This window comes from Oryctolagus cuniculus, chromosome 1 (genome assembly GCF_964237555.1).
Source record: "Oryctolagus cuniculus chromosome 1, mOryCun1.1, whole genome shotgun sequence".
Classification (NCBI taxonomy): domain Eukaryota; kingdom Metazoa; phylum Chordata; class Mammalia; order Lagomorpha; family Leporidae; genus Oryctolagus; species Oryctolagus cuniculus.
The window spans coordinates 128,475,120-128,491,163 of record NC_091432.1 but is presented as its reverse complement, the minus strand read 5'-3'; the positions used below and the strand labels follow the sequence as shown (position 1 = coordinate 128,491,163).

Genomic DNA, 16,044 nt, shown 5'->3' with positions numbered 1-16,044 from the left:
AATGGCCCAAGCCCTTGGGCCCTGCACCCGCATGGGAGACCGGGAGAAGCACCTGGCTCCTGGCTTCAGATCGGCGTGGTGCGCCGGCCACAGTGCGCCAGCCACAGTGCACCAGCTGCAGCGGCCACTGGGGGGTGAACCAATGGAAAAGGAAGACCTTTCTCTCTGTCTCTCTCTCACACTGTCCACTTTGCCTGTCAAAAAAAAAATACTTTATACAAAAATTAATTCAAAATGGATCAAATATTTAAACGTAAGCATTAAAGCTATAAAGCTCTTAGGATAAATTTCATGATACTAGATTTGGCAATATTTCCTTCAATGTGGCATCAAAAGTACCAGCAACAAAAAAGGTAGACAAAATATATTTCATCAAAACTTAAAACCTTTGCAACAAAGGAAACTACCAACAGAGGGAAAAAGCAGCTCACAGAACTGGAGAAAATATTTGAAAATTGCATATCTGATAAGGAATTGATATCATAATATATAAATAATTCCTTTACCTTAATAACAACAAAAAACAAACTTTTCAACTGAAAAATGATCAAAGGAATTGAATATACACTTCTACAGAAAAGATACTCAATGTGGGGAGCAACTCAGACTAGACTAAGTTACTGGAATTAAGACTTATTCTATGCATCTGCTCTCCCACAATATGGCGCTGGGAGAGGAGTAAACAACTTTTACACAGCTGCCTCCAGTTCGACCAGTAACCTGCAGGAGCTGATCCTGCTCCTGATTGGAGGAGAGCAGCGTACTCGGCGTGTGGGTAGCAGAGTTGGGATTGGTGGAACAGGACTATAAAGGAGGAGAGAGACAACATGCACCAGGAACATCTAAAGGGAACACCTGAGGAACACCTGAGCAGCCCCCGAGAGAGCCGGCCGGCGGTGTGCCACTCCCCCGCGGAAGTGGGGAAAGTGGCAGGGGGAACCGCCCTTCCACGGAGGTGGAGGGACGGCAGCCAACCCGGGAAGAACCAGCAGCAAACCCGGGGAGGGCCGAGCAGACAAAAGAACAATGCAGGGTCTAGTGTCGTTCCTCCGCGAAGAGGGGGAGCGACAACTCAACATTAGAGATCCAAGCACAGAAGTGTATAGAGTTAACAGCAGGAATAGAATGTCTTCAGAAACATTCCAAGATAAATGGCAGAGATTTGACTCTCTGGCAAGAGCCTATATTGAAGTGCTGAACTCAGTACTCAAGTGTTCAAAAGCTCAGGAGTTGAAATGGATTGTGTATGGGTGTACTGCACAGCAGTTGAAGCCAGTTACTATAGAATAACTCACCTTCCAACAATTCCTGAAATGGTTCCTTAATTTGTAAATTTGGATCATTGTTATTCTCCATATAGAGGAAATTATCCAGTGCTATAATTTTATTTTATAATTGAAGAATTAAAGTATCAATTCTATTCAAAGTAAACAAAATGGAGTTGCACTAGCAAAGGGGAAGTGACTTCACTGATCTGATCAGCTAATATTTGAAGACTTTTACTGTATACAGTATCCTAAGGGTAAGTAATTATCCAATTACTCTGGTATGTATGTTAGCCATTTCATTAATCAGCATGAAAAAAAAGTACCTTCCTCAACATCCCAAGTTTTAAAAGTAGCAGTAAAATGGTAATTTCTTATTTTACATCATCTTGCCCTATGTAGATCCAAGCTCTGGCTCATTTAGCTGAGTAGCACAATAGAACCAAACTTTTGGATCATATGTGAACTAATTTGAGAACGTTAGTTTATAAGCAAAATCAATATGAACTTGGATAGTGTATTTAAAGAAAAAGCAAGATACAGCAGATCAATCTTGACATTGGGTGTTTGGAAAGTGCAAGGGTGTTTCAACACTGTAGTACTATAATATCTGGAATTCTGGGAAAGTAGTTACATGCATAAAAAAGTAAACTTGGGATCATTGCGTAAACATTCTTTTTTTAAAGCATTGTTTTAAGTTTTGTTTTATTTATTTGAAGGAGTTACAGGGAGAAGCAGAGACAAAGAGAGACAGGTCTTCCATCTGCTGATTCACTCCCCAAATGGCAGCAACAGCCAGAGCTGAGCCGATCAGATCCAAAGTCAGGAGCTTCGTCCGGGTCTCCCACATGGGTGCAAGGGCCCAAGGACTTAGACCATCCTTTGCTGCTTTCCCAGGCACATTAGCAGGGAGCTGAATCAGAAATGGAGCAGCTGGGACTAAAACCAGCACCCATATGGAATGCTGACACTGCAGGCCACAGCGCCAGCCCCTTCATATACATTCTTGTCATTTAAATTTCTTAACTAGTAGTAATGATTTATCTTCTTCCATTCAAAATTAAATTAACATTTAACATATCTAGGATTATGAAACTTAACCTGAACAGTTCACTTTTAATAGCATTATTTCACAGGTGTCTGATAAATGGGTTTTTTGTTGTTGTTGTTTATTTAAGGAGGATTATTACAGCAACAACAACAAAAATTCTGAACCCTTTCTCCACAACCCTGAGCTATAGGTTCCATGATGTTTTCATGAGTTTAAATTTCAAGCCTTAAAACTTTACAACTAGATGAGCATGATATTCTTAGGCTTGGGAAAACTGCCTGATCAGTGTTATGCTATAGTGGAATTATGTTTAGATATGAATTCATCTGTGAAGCAGTCAAATCAAAGTTAAAGCATAAATGTGAAGTGCTAATCACAAGCTTGGGAAAGTAAACTGTGAATCTTCATTTCTTAACATTGATTTAACTTTCTATCTGTTGATATATTTGGTAGTATTGAAAATGCTAGCCTACATAATTTAAAGGTTTTAAATTATGAGGTTTTCATCAAAGCAAAATTGCACAAATGTACTTTTGAGATATAAAAAAGATTAGTGTTTTAGGCAGTTTAAATGATTTCTTGTGGGGCCGGTGCCGTGGCGTAGTGAGTTAATGCCCTGGCTGCTCCACTTCCTATCCAGCTCTCTGCTGTGGCCTGGGATAGCAGTGGAGGATGGCCCATGTCCTTGGGCCTCTGCACCCGCGTGGGAGACCCAGAGGAAGCTCCTGGCTCCTAGTTTCAGATCGGTGCAGCTCTGGCCATTGCGGCCAACTGGGGAGTGAACCATTGGATGGAGGACCTCTCTCTCTCTCTCTCTCTCTCTACCTCTCCTCTCTCTGTGTAACTGTGACTTTCCAATAAATAAAAATAAATCTTAAAATAAATAAATGGTTTCTTGTTGCCCAAAATGCAAATAATATAGTCCTGAGAAAAGGACATTATTACTATATGAGAGTTAAATTAAAATTGAAGGCATTTTATAGAAACCCCCCCCCAAAAAAAGAAAGTTTGGCAAGTTTATAATCTTTAATATTTTTTCAAGAAAACAGGTGATGTTTGTATACGTGATAAAATCTTTTATACAGAATCTACTGCCCCAGTATAGTCCAATCAAGAAAATTGTGGCTGGCATCGTGGCTAACTAGGCTAATCCTCCGCCTCTGGCACCGGCACCCTGGGGTTCTAGTCTCGGTTGGGGTGCCGGATTCTGTCCAGGTTGCCCCTCTTCCAGTCCAGCTCTCTGCTGTGGCCCGGGAAGGCGGTGGAGGAATGGCCCAAGTGCTTAGGCCCTGCACCCCATGGGAGACCAGGAGGAAGCACATGGCTCCTGGCTTCAGATCGGCGCAGCGCTGGCCATGGCAGCCATTTGGGGAGTGAACCAACGTAAGGAAGACCTTTCTCTCTGTCTCTCCCTCTCACTGTCTGTAACTCTACTTCTCAAATAAATAAAATCAATCTTTAAAAAAAAAAAAAAAGAAACATTCTTCAGGCAGTGAATGTAAGGAGGTCTACTGTGTGACAGTGCCTGATATCAACAGAGCAGTGCATAGCCTGTGCTCATTCAGAGTGGCTGTAATCAATTCTGACATGATGTTGTGGATAAATGGATAATAAAAAAAAATAAAAACCAAAGGATCACAGCATATATTATCATTAAATTTTATAACCTATGTTTTGGGCTGGCACTGTGGCATAGTGGGTGAAAGCCACCATCTGCAGTGCTGACATCCCAAATGGGTGCTAGTTCAGGTCCCGGCTGTTCCACTTGTGATCCGGCTCTCTGCTATGGCCTGGCAAAGCAGTAGAAGATGGCCCAAGTCCTTAGGTCCCTGCACCAATGTGGGAGACCTGGAAGAAGTTCCTGGCTCCTGGCTTCGGATTGGCTCAGCTCCAGTAGTTGCAGCTGTTTGGGGAATGAACCAGCAGATGAAAGACCTCTCTCTCCCCCAGCCCTCTGTAACTCTGACTTTTCAATAAATAAATAAATCTTTTTTAAAAAGCAGAGATCCATTACTGGAACTAGTACTGGTAAGAATATTTAAACTGTAATTGATGAAATCCTGGATTCATGTAGACTAGTGTGAGAGTTTACAAGCTCAGAAGGAGGGAGAAGGCTGAGGAGTGTCCCCCTATTTTCATGATTTTTACCTCCAGGAACTCCTAGGAAAGATCTGAGAAAAATCCCCTTCTGCTTCCAAAAGAGAAAGGAGAAAGTAGACACAGGATATTTGGTTTTTAACAAATATCTATACTCAAGGGAAATTACTTTGCCAGAGCCAAACCAGCTTGGAAAAAAGAAAATATTCAACTCCTGCTTGTTCTAGACTGGAGGGGGGAAAAAAAAACAACAACACAATTCAGGCTGTCGCTCCCCCTCTTCGCGGAGGAACGACACTAGACCCTGCATTGTTCTTTTGTCTGCTCGGCCCTCCCCGGGTTTGCTGCTGGTTCTTCCCGGGTTGGCTACTGTCCCTTCCACCTCCGTGGAAGGGCGGTTCCCCCTGCCACTTTCCCCACTTCCACGGGGGAGCGGCACACCGCCGGCCGGCTCTCTCGGGGGCTGCTCAGGTGTTCCTCAGGTGTTCCCTTTAGATGTTCCTGGTGCATGTTGTCTCGCTCCTCCTTTATAGTCCTCTTCCACCAATCCCAACTCTGCTACCCACACGCTGAGTACGCTGCTCTCCTCCAATCAGGAGCAGGATCAGCTCCTGCAGGTTACTGGTCGAACTGGAGGCAGCTGTGTAAAAGTTGTTTCCTCCTCTCCCAGCGCCATATTGTGGGAGAGCAGATGCATAGAATAAGTCTTAATTCCAGTAACAGTCTAGTCCGAGTTGCTCCCCACACAGGCCACTCTAAGCTTCCACATGTGGAAAGGGCAAAGTCCAAATCCAGCACACCACAGGACTCAACACAGCTCAAGAGAAGTACCAAACATGGGCTCACAAAAACACCAAGACCTAATCATAGCAGCATAGAATGCTTATCCTTCCCCACACCTTGCCCCTGCACCAATTGGGCTCCTGTATAACAAGGAATGATTAAAGAAACTATTCAGATTCTAATTAATAAGAAATGTCTAGGAAAATCCGGATAATAAAGGAGACAAAATAATGACATTAGAAAAAAAAATTTTACCTCTGAAACCAGAACTACAGCAAAAGGTAAGCAAAGCCAAACTCCACCAAGGTAGGGATCCGTTTTTCTGCCAAGAGCCATTTGCATATTTATAATCCCATTTGCAGGCCAAACAAAATGATCAGTTTAAAAATTAGCCTGTTGTGGCTGGTGTTGTAGCACAGTGGGTTAAGCTGTCCCTTGCAATGCCAGTATCCTATATGAGCACTGGTTCAAATCCCGGCTGCTCCACTTCTGATCCATCTCCCTGCTAATGCACCTAGGAAGGCAATGGAAGATGGCCAAAGTGCTTGGGCCTCTGCCACCCAATGGGAGATCAGGATGGAACGCCTACCTCTGGTTTCAACTTGGCCCAGCCCCAGTGGTTGTAACCATTTGGGAAATGAGCCAACAGATGGAGGGTCTGTGTGTATGCGTGTGTGTGAGTGTGTGTGTGAGTGTGTGTGTGTATATCTTTATCTGTAACTCATTCTTCAAATAATAAAGTAAATCTACAAAAAAAAAAAAAACTGCTATGGACTTTACCAATTTCTAGTACCCCCAGCAGTTGCATTGGCAAGCCAGACAAAGATTTTGCAGGCATTTTAGGGCCCACCTTTGTGACCTAAGCAGATAAACACGAAGCCTCACATCAGATTATCTATCTCAGTTCTATTTTCCCAATATATCATGTCCAGCTTTCAACAACAACAACAAAAAATAGATGCTGGCATTATCAGGTCAGGAATTTAAAATAATAATGTTTAATATGTTAAGTCCTCTAAAGGAAAAGGTAGATAACCTGCAAGAACATATGAGTGATATGGGGCCAGCATTGTGTTTCTGTGGGTTAAGCTGCTGCCTGCAATGCCAGCATCCCAGAGAGGCACCAGTTTGAGTCCCAGCTGCTTCACTTCCTATCCAGCTCCCTGCTGGTGCACCTGGGAAAGCTGTGGAAGGTGAGTTGAGTGCATGGGCCCCTGCCACCCATGTAAGAGATCCAGATGGAGTTCCAGGCTCATGGCTTCAGCCTGGCCCAGCCTTGGCTGCTGCAGCCATCTGGGTAGTAAGCTAGTAGATGGAAGATTCATCTCTTTCCCTCTCTATAACTCTGCCTTTCAAATAAATAAATCTTTTTTTAAAAAAGTGCCGAAAAGTCAACCTTTATATTGACAAATACAACCTCACAGCTAGGAATTCAGAATACAGAATGAAACAAATACTAGTGTGGGGGTGATCCTGTGCCTGGCTGGAAGACTGCCTGCCTAGCCTGTGCAGGAGGTCAAGAGGGCATAGCACACCATGCCCCCCAGGAAAAACCCTGGTTGAGGACTCAGCACACTGAGCCCCACATATGACCTGACTGCTGGCAGACGGCAGGGACCCCAGGCACATTTCCCCCATCCCCACTTCCTGTTGAGGGGCCTTGTAATTGTCAGCTAGATTAACAGCTCCCAGGTGTGGCCCAGACCCATAAGACCACCTGGAAGTCTGATTGGAGAAGCATAGCAGTGCCAGTATCAGCTTTATCCTATAGAGTTAGTGTTGCCATGAGCTAGCTACTCCCCTTTGCCTGCCTTATAAAAGCTTGTGCCTAACTGCTAATAATTGGACATGTTCACTGAAATTGTCTCTGATGCTTCTTGTCAAAGAACGCCATGCCCCACCATCCCGACAGTGTGGGCCTTGCAGGATGAGCCCACACTAATGGACGGCACTCACGTGGTGAGGGTATTGAAGCCGCAGGCCTTTAATTTCTTCAAGCGGTCTCTCCAGTATTTCCTGGGCACCCGGAAATAATGCATAGTACCTGCTAAGATCAGGAATGGGAAGCCTTCAAGTGTGAAGTTTGAGCCTTCAACTTTCAGACCCACTCTGCGATTCTTCAGGGAGGAGGGTAGCAGGTGAGTCTGATTAATTCTGCAAAGATAAAGGTGCACATGAAGTCCTGGAGATGCCACCCACGAAGTCACAACCAGAGCAGATCAGAAAGGCCTTAGGCATACCTCCAGGGGGAACGAGAAACCTCCCTGGCCCTTCTTTCTGGAACATACCTGAGTGGGAGGCCAGGGTTGAACTGCACCATCACTGATAAAGCTGAAGACAGGTACAGGATGCTCTCTAGTCTCCCCAGGAAGGCCCACATGCTAAACAAAAAGGATGGAACACAGGTCAGAGAGACGCTCAGGAAAGAGGGGAAAAGGTAGTGAGGCGCTAAGAGGGGTCTTGGCCTGGCGGGCTGGGGGAGAGCAGCCCCATTTAGGAGGGACTGTTTGCAGCGCTGGGAATCATGGCAGACGGGCATCTACTGACTGGAGAGCGAACTGTTGCATGGCGGAGTCTCCTGCTAAATCGCTGGGCTTTCAGGCACCAGAAACATTTCAGAGGTCAAGCCTCAGTCAAAGGTTGGTTTTATTGCACAGCAGAGAATAATCTCCAGAAAGTTCGCCGAAGCATTCAGTTGCTCAGGAATGAACTTGTCATCACGTGTTGGCCAGCCTAGGATGCAGAAGAAATTCCTCCATGGTCGGGCACTCGTTTGCCACTTCTCTGCTGATTATAGGGCTCCACTCCAAAAATTCCCCAAACACATCTCGGGGTTTGCAAGCCCATGGTGTTCTCTATGCTGCTCACCCTGGAGCAAGGACCCTTCCCATGGTGTATCCCAAATTCTGGGAGCTGCACTGTAGCACAGCAGGTTACGCTATGGTTTGCAACACCGTTACTCCACAGCTCCCCACTAATGTGACTAGGAAGGTATGGGAATATGGCCCAAGCACATGAGATCTTGGCTCCTAGCTTCAGTCTGGCCCAGCCTCAGCCATTGTGGCCATCTGGGGAGTGAGCCAACCACTGGAAGCTCTCTATCTCTCTGTAACTGCCTTGCAAACTAATTAATTAATTAAAATAAAAGTCTAGTAGGAGTCCAGGGTGGACAGAGCAAACAGGAGCAGTATTGCAACCGAGGCCAATGTTAAGCACCTTGGATTTCAGAGGCTCATGCAAGGGGCTGGCTGTACCCCCAGCACCAGAGCAGAGCCTGACCACCGTGAGTTACAGGATCGCTAAAACATTGCTGTTGCCTCCCGCATCACCTTGGGCAGAGCTGGATAGGCACAAAATTGGGGAATCAGGAAAAACAGAACGAGGGCAGGCGGATTAGACAAAACAAGGACTGAGAGAAGTGGAGCTGCAGCGGGCCCTCCTTCCCAGTTAGGACGCTCCATCAAGGACCAGGAGAAAGAGGAACGACACAGACCCGCCAGGGAAACTGAGGCAGGACGCCGCCCCAAAAAAAATGTCCAGAATGTGAGGCATCTCTACTCACAGGAGCGGTCCAGGATGCTCAGGGCAGGAAAGCCCACATTGTGGGCGATGCCTAGAGGCCCTGGGACCATTGTGGAGGAGCCCGGGCTCGGGGGGAGCGCTGGGGCCAGTGCACACCTTACCCTGCGCTCCAGGACTCCGCGGCAGGCTCCGCAGCTCTGGCTCCTTGTGGCAGCCTCCAGGCTCAGGATGAAGAGGGCACCCCGGGGCAGACCCGCCCCTCTGACCCGCGACTCGTTAGGCCAGTCTTTACCCTCCCTACAGCCCCGCATTCCTGCTAACATCCCCAGCAGACCATTTCCCCCACCCTCGGTCCCCCTCCAACCTAGTCCCCCGGCGCGCACACACCCCCTGGGGCAGCCTCCGAGGCCCCGCCCGACGCCTTTCTGCTGATGGTTGAGCGCCTGCATGGCCAGCTTCCGCGGGCAGGCTCCACTACCGTGACCAACCCCGAGGGCTTTGGCTTTGGGGATTCTCGAAGTTCCCTAGCGCCAGCCCAAGGCAACCGAGAGCCCTCCGTGTGCTCCAGGTTGGGCTCAGCTGGCGGTCCCCGCTCCGTCCTCTGGGGGCTGAGTCTTCTGCAGCCCCGGACTACAGCGCTGGATGCGCATCCCCGGGGCAGAGTGGGCCTGCCCTGACGCCAGTCACTTAATCCCAGGTGAACCGTTGTCTCCCAGAGCGCGATCCCCTCCTGGCCGGCGTGAGCCGCAGCTGCAGGGACCAGCCGGCCTCCTCCCCAGCCCCGCGCAGGCATTTCTCAAGCAGCTCTAAGAGTTTGGGGTCTACAGGTCTGCAGCAGTAGCCCCCACCCCTCCCGCACTCTGAGGGGCACAGTCAGGGAGAGGAGGTGGAGCTGGTGCCTCAGGACTTCTGATTTGCAACCGGGCTTAACTTCCCCGGCCGGCCGGCCCCAGAAGCTGGCGTCGCTGGAGTGGGAGGCTCGGCTGTGGGCTCCCTCCTGGTGGGAGACGGAGCTCGGTATAAAACCCACAGCTGCATTTGGACGCCTATATGGGTGTCAAAAGAAGTGGAGCTCAGATCTTTCATTCCTCTGCCTCTGCCACTTAATTTTGAGGAAGACTTGCGATGAACCGTCTCTCCCTTTCATGCCTCTTTTTCTTTTTTTAATATTTATTTTATTTATTTGAAAGGCAGAGTGATGGAGGGAGGAAGGGAGGGGAGAGAAAAGGGGAGAGAGAGGGAGAGATCTTCCAACCACTGATTCATTCTCCCAAATGGCTACAATGGTTAGGGCAGGACCTAGTGGGAGCCAGGAGCCTGGAATTCATCCAGGTTTCCCACGCGGGTAGCAGGGGCCATCTTCTGCTCTTTGACAGGTGTGTTAGGAGACAGCTGGATCAGAAGAGGCACAGTGGGGACTCAAACTGACACTCTTATTGGGTGCCGGTGTCCCAGGTGGCCCCTCTTGTGGCTTTTTCTAATTGCACTTGCTGTTCATCTTGTCTTCTGCTTCCTTTATTCAACCCATTTTCTACTCTTGGTGCTGCTCTCAAAATATATCAGCAAGGGGCTGGTGCTGTGGCCTAGCTGGTAAACCCTCTGCCGGCACTGCAGTGCCAGCATCCCATATAGGTGCCAGTTCGCGTCCTGGCTGCTCCACTTCTGATTCAGCTCTCTGCTATGGCCTGGGAAGGCAGTAGAAGATGGCCTAAGTCCTTGGGCCCCTGCACCCACATGGGAGACCTAGAAGAAGCTTCTGTCTCCTGGTTTTGAATGTTGCAGTCAATTGGGGAATGAACCAGTAGATGGAAGACCTCTCTCTCTTTTTTTTTATTTTTTGACAGGCAGTTAGACAGAGAGCTAGAGAGACAGAGAGAAAGGTCTTCCTTTTTGCAGTTGGTTCACCCCCCAAGTGGCCACTATGGCCGGCGCGTTGCAGCCAGCACGTTGCAGCCGGCGCGCTGTGCCGATCCAAAGCCAGGAGCCAGGTGCTTCTTCCCGGTCTCTCATGCAGGTGCAGGGCCCAAGGACCTGAGTCATCCTCCACTGCACTCCCAGGCCACAGCAGAGAGCTGGACTGGAAGAGGAGCAACCGGTACAGAACCTGGCGCCCCAACTGGGACTAGAACCCTGGGTGCCAGCGCTGCAGGCGGAGGATTAGCCTAGTGAGCCACAGCGCTGGCCTCTCTCCCTCTCTTTCCCTCTCTCTGGCTCTACCTTTCTCTGTAACTCTTTCAAATAAATAAAAATATTTTTTTAAAAAATGCATGGATTTCAAAGTATTTTCACCATAATAAACTTTAATTTAATTTTTTCTCAAACTTTTTGAAGAACCTTCATATTTTGCTATCTAAAAAAAAAAAAAAAAAAAAAACAACAACAACAAAAAAAAAAAACCTCTTGGGGCCAGCACTGTGGCATAATGAGTTAAAGCCCCAGTCTGCAGTGCCGGCATCCCATATGGGCACTGGTTCATGTCCCGGCTGCTCCTCTTCCGAACCAGCTCTCTGCTATGGCATGGGAAAGCAGTGGAAAATGGCCCAAGTCCTTGGACCCTTGCACCTACGTGGCTCCTGGCTGCAGATCAGCTCAGCTCTGGCAGTTGCGGTCATTTGGGGAGTGAACCAGCAGAATGGAAGACCACTCTCTCTCTCTCTGGCTCTACCTCTCTCTGTAACTCTTTCAAATAAATAAATTTAAAAACTCCTTCCTTGTCAGAAACTGTTTCTTTAACTTTATGCAGTCCTACTTGCAGACGCAGAATTCAATAACAAGCAGCCTGCCTTCTCTTTCCTCTGCCTCTGCACTGATGTGCCAGAATAGCCAAACTTACTGAGCCCCGGGAACTAGGGTTTCCAGTGCTGGGCAGTGCATTAAAGTCACCCACATATCTCTCTCACACACACACACACACACACATACACCTATATACACACACATACACACACACATACACACACACACTCAAGACTGAGTGCTCAGTGCAGGTGAAATGAGTTCATAAAATAAATTCTAAACACCCCCTCTCTTTGCTGTGGGATAGCTTGAAGCTGGAAGTTACAAGTTACATGCCCCAACCCCATGTAATTCTATCCTGCTTGTCAGTCAGAACACCCTGGTTCCTGAATGCCTTGTTTCGTCAGGGTGCTGGGGAAAAGGCACCGTGTAACATCTGTATTCAGCTTCAGGTGGAATTTTGTGAAAATATCCTAAAACTCCTAGATGACTCCACTGCCTCATAAAAAGAGGTGCTGGCACATGTTTAACCTTCTTTCATCAGAGACCAAGACTAAAGCTGGTGCTGAGGTGCCATCTCTCTATTTCCCTCCCCTCACCCCCTTTCTCCCTCTGGCCCGCTCCACTCCTCAGCTACACCCATGCATGTGTGTGTTTTCTTTCTCACCTTTGAAATACACTTTATCATTTTGTGCACTGCAAATGTGCCTGTACTTAGAATACTTCTCCAGGTAGAAGACGAGGACCTGGAATAAAAAATTAAACTCCACCTCTCCCACTTCTTGTTTAATACCTTTTAGCACCACGTAGGGAACAAAAGAGTTGGGAGGGCTCCCTCAATTTGTCTCCAGCCCTGTTCCCCAGCGCCACCCCCTGGCATGCCAGTCCAGTCACCTGTTTTCCACTGATGCACCTGAGCCCCCTCCAGCATGAAGAAGACACATGTGTACACCAAACTGCAGGTGGAGACGCCATGAAAATCTTCCCATGAGACATCACGTGCACTAAACCCTGCCCAAACTCTGCCCATTTGTTTATTCACCCCTCACCCAGCTAAGGAATCCACTGGTCTGGGGGCCTCTCTCTCTCCCTTTCCTCACGGAGGCAGATTCTCCTGGTGGTGCACCTCTCCCCTTGTGGGGCTGCCCACGTTCATGTCTGAAAGTGCACTCACTCTGTCTCTTTAAATAAATCCTGCTGTCATTCTTGCATGTTACTTTTATCTCTGCTTTAACTCTTTATCTCCTGCAGGGACAAGAACCTGGAATAAAACAGTTGGGAGCGGGATTCCCACAACAGAAACACTTTTCTCTATCTCTCACCTTCAAATCAGAGGTGGCTGTGTCTGACTGTCCTATAGGCCGTGAGAGACAAGAGTGCTTGTATGTGCAGGAAATGCTTTGAGAGGAGAAACAAGGTTGACTGGGTCAGTCCTCCCCCCCAAGTATCATAACTCCAAAATATGCTTGCACGGCGAACCTATCATCTTCAGAAAGCTGAGCATTGACTTCCCTAAATGTCCCATTCATGGTTCCGTGTGATATTTGAACAAAGCAAGCAGCTGAGGACACCTTATAATACTAGGCATAAATCATCATATACATGTATGCTAATAATGGGTGAATGGTAATGCCAATTAGTTGTATTGGCAAACAGATTGACACTGAAGACCGGGGTGCTATTAGCAGAAAGCTAAATCAGAAGCAGAGTTGAGACTCAAACTTTGATACCCCAATATAAGATTCAGGCATCACAAGTGTTAGCTTAACTGCTGCACCAAAGGTCCATCATGTCTTCTAATGTTTCTAGAGGTTTTGTTTTTCATTTAAATCTCTGGATCATCAAGAATTATTTTAATACCAGTTTGCAATACGGATGACTCATTTTTTCCAAAATTTAACTCTTTATTAATTTGAAAAGAAATATACTAAGTTACTGTGTATATTGGTGCTGTTTCTGAATTCTGTGTTTTATTCTATTATTCTGTCTACTCCAGACCAGCATGCAGTGAGAGCTCACCCTGTGCTAGGTGCAGTTCTAAAGTCATTATGTAATTCGTTTATCATCATAATAACACTATTTGATAGATCCTTTTCTTAGCCCACATTTTAAGGATTCAGAAACTGAGATAGAGTGAGTTTAGGTAACTTGTCCATGATGACACAGCCATAGGTAGCAGATCCAGGCTTCAGTCCCTGGTGACATAGTTTCAAAACCTGTACTATTAAGCTGTGAGCTCTATAGTATATACTTTAATATTTTGTGGAATCTTTCATAGGGAAATTACTTTGATGCAATGTTGGCCTATAAGTATTCTCTGCCAAGTTATCCCAAAGGTATTGCAAAGGAAAGACACTTAGAACAAATTATGATACTCAAGTCACACAGTTTATTAAGTAAGTTTAAAATACACATGAAGATGCCAAAAGAGACGGAATAAGTTAGCGCATTTAGGATAGAACACCAGTGGACAAAGGACCACACTGCCTGAATCCTGCTAATGGTGTGGTGAGGACCAGTGATAGGAGGCCTATCACTGACTTAAACCAATGATGCTCACTTTCCCTACAAGAGCGAAGAAGTGAAAAATATGCCTGGCCAGTAGCTATGGGTCTCCATTTGGCTTGCTGAACAGCCATGGAACTTATCTATCGCTCTTGGTTAGACAACCCATTGGACCAGAATGAGCGTCTCCAACAGGTAAATTAGGACGTCATGAATATAGAATGGCTGATATACCTCACATACCCTTAATATATCATGAACATTTGGGTTTGTGTGCAGGAACTGGAGTGGAGCATCTGAGAGAGAGAGAGAGAGATGTTCCACCCACCGGTTTACTTCTCAAATGGCCACGATGGCTGGGGCTAGGCCAGGCCAAAGCCCAGAGCTAGAAGCTCCATCCAGGCTCCCCACATGAGAGGCAAAGGCCCAAACCCTCAACCATCTTCTGCTGCTTTTACAGGCACATTAGCAGAGAGCTGGATAGGAAGTAGAGCAGCTGGGACTCAGCCAGTTCTCATACAGGATGCCGGTGTCACAGGAGTGGCTAAATCTGTGGCACCCCAATGCCAGCCCAAGGGCTTACTGTCCCAGTGCAGCAGAGAAATAACAGAAAAGATAAGTATATAAAACTCACACTGCGCTATCTGATGGTAGGTCTGTAGTGAATGACTTTTAAAAACAAGAAAGGGAAGGGTATTTGTATAGAAGCTATTCCACTTGAGGCAGGGTGACCAAAGAAAGCCTCATTAAATGGCAACATGTGAGTATGAAGATGCTTCAAAAAGCTTGTGCAAGAGGCCGATATTGTGTTGCAGCAGGTTAAGCCACCACTTGTAATGCCGGCACCCCATCCGAGCACTGCTATGACCTGGCTGCTCCACTTCCAATTCTGCTCTCTGCGAATGCACCTGGGCAGGCAGTGGAAAATGGTCCAAGTACTTGGGACTCTGCCACCCAAGTAGGAGATATGGGTGGAGTTCCAGGCTCCTGGATTCAGCCTGGCCTAGCCCTGGGCATTTTGGCCATTGGAGAGTGAACTGGTGGATGATGATCTCTCTCTCTCTCTCTCTCTCTCTCTCTCCCCCTCTCCTTCTCTCTCTCAAAATCTCCATGTATCTGTAACTCTGCATTTCAAATAAATCTTTTTTTTAAGTTTGTGAAAAGTAGAAGTAATAGATAAGTTTACTTTGGTGTGAAAAAGAGGCATCCACCCTTTAAATCCATGCATGTTTTTGATAATGTGTGTTTTCCGTGAACCTTTTGAAGACCTTTCCTAACTGCCTTTAGGAAGTGAGGGGGGGCGAGCTTTTTTACTGGGAGGGGAGCATCTCAGGCAGCAGGAACTGCCAGTACAAAGGCTCTTCAGCAAGTGTGAGGAAGCCACAGAGGCATGAGAAGAGGTGGACACAGTACAGGAGGGAGGCTGAGGGTTAGTGAGAGGCTACTGAGAAGTTAATGAGGAGGAAGGATCAGCAGGCCTTGGGGCTCAGGAGCAGGTCTGTAACTTTGGCTCTGCATGAGCTGAGAAGCCATTGAAGTGTTCTGAGTCAAGAAGTGCTGTGATCTAACGTGCACATAACCGTGGTGTCATTGCCCAAGGCAAGGACAAGAAAGTGGCAAGACTCACTTGGAAATGGCATGTGAGTGCATGGCGATGTGCACCAGGGTAGGAGCACTGCAGATACAGTGAAGTGGTCAGATTCTGGATGTCTTTATGAGGTAATCATCAGTGAGATGCACAATGCCAAGGAGAACAAAAATGCCAAGGATGACAGCAAGGTTTTTGGCTTTGAGCAGAGTGGAAGAGTGGAGCCGTCTACGGAACAGGGATGGCTGCAGGAACCATGTACCTATGTGGGGTTAAACATGCCCATTAGACATCCAAGCAGAAATGTGCACTTCAAGGGGAAAGCCGGATGTGAACTTGGGACAGGTGCATCAATGGTACTGGAGGGCATAAGACTGTATCTGAGGAGTGCTTTGGTCCAATGATTGAGCCCTGAGAGGTTAGGCACACGAGGAAGAACCAGCGAGAGAAACTGAAAAGTGGAAACCACAAAAGTCAGGGGAAATCAGAGGAGAGTG

At 47.1% G+C, this 16,044-nt stretch overlaps 1 protein-coding gene across 1 annotated transcript in view; it reads right to left on the bottom strand.

Annotated features, from left to right (window-relative positions):
* Window positions 1-9,011, bottom strand: part of LOC103345049 (beta-galactosidase-1-like protein 2) — a 40,337-nt gene extending 31,326 nt beyond the window's left edge. Inside the window, exons 1-3 of the mRNA XM_017337615.3 lie at window positions 8,880-9,011; window positions 7,485-7,577; window positions 7,153-7,350 (exon numbers count right to left, since the gene is read on the bottom strand). Of these exons, the coding sequence (XP_017193104.1) occupies window positions 7,153-7,350; window positions 7,485-7,576 (290 nt within the window). The 5' untranslated portion in view covers window position 7,577; window positions 8,880-9,011. The remainder of the gene's footprint in view (window positions 1-7,152; window positions 7,351-7,484; window positions 7,578-8,879) is intronic.
* Window positions 9,012-16,044: the final 7,033 nt, after the last annotated feature.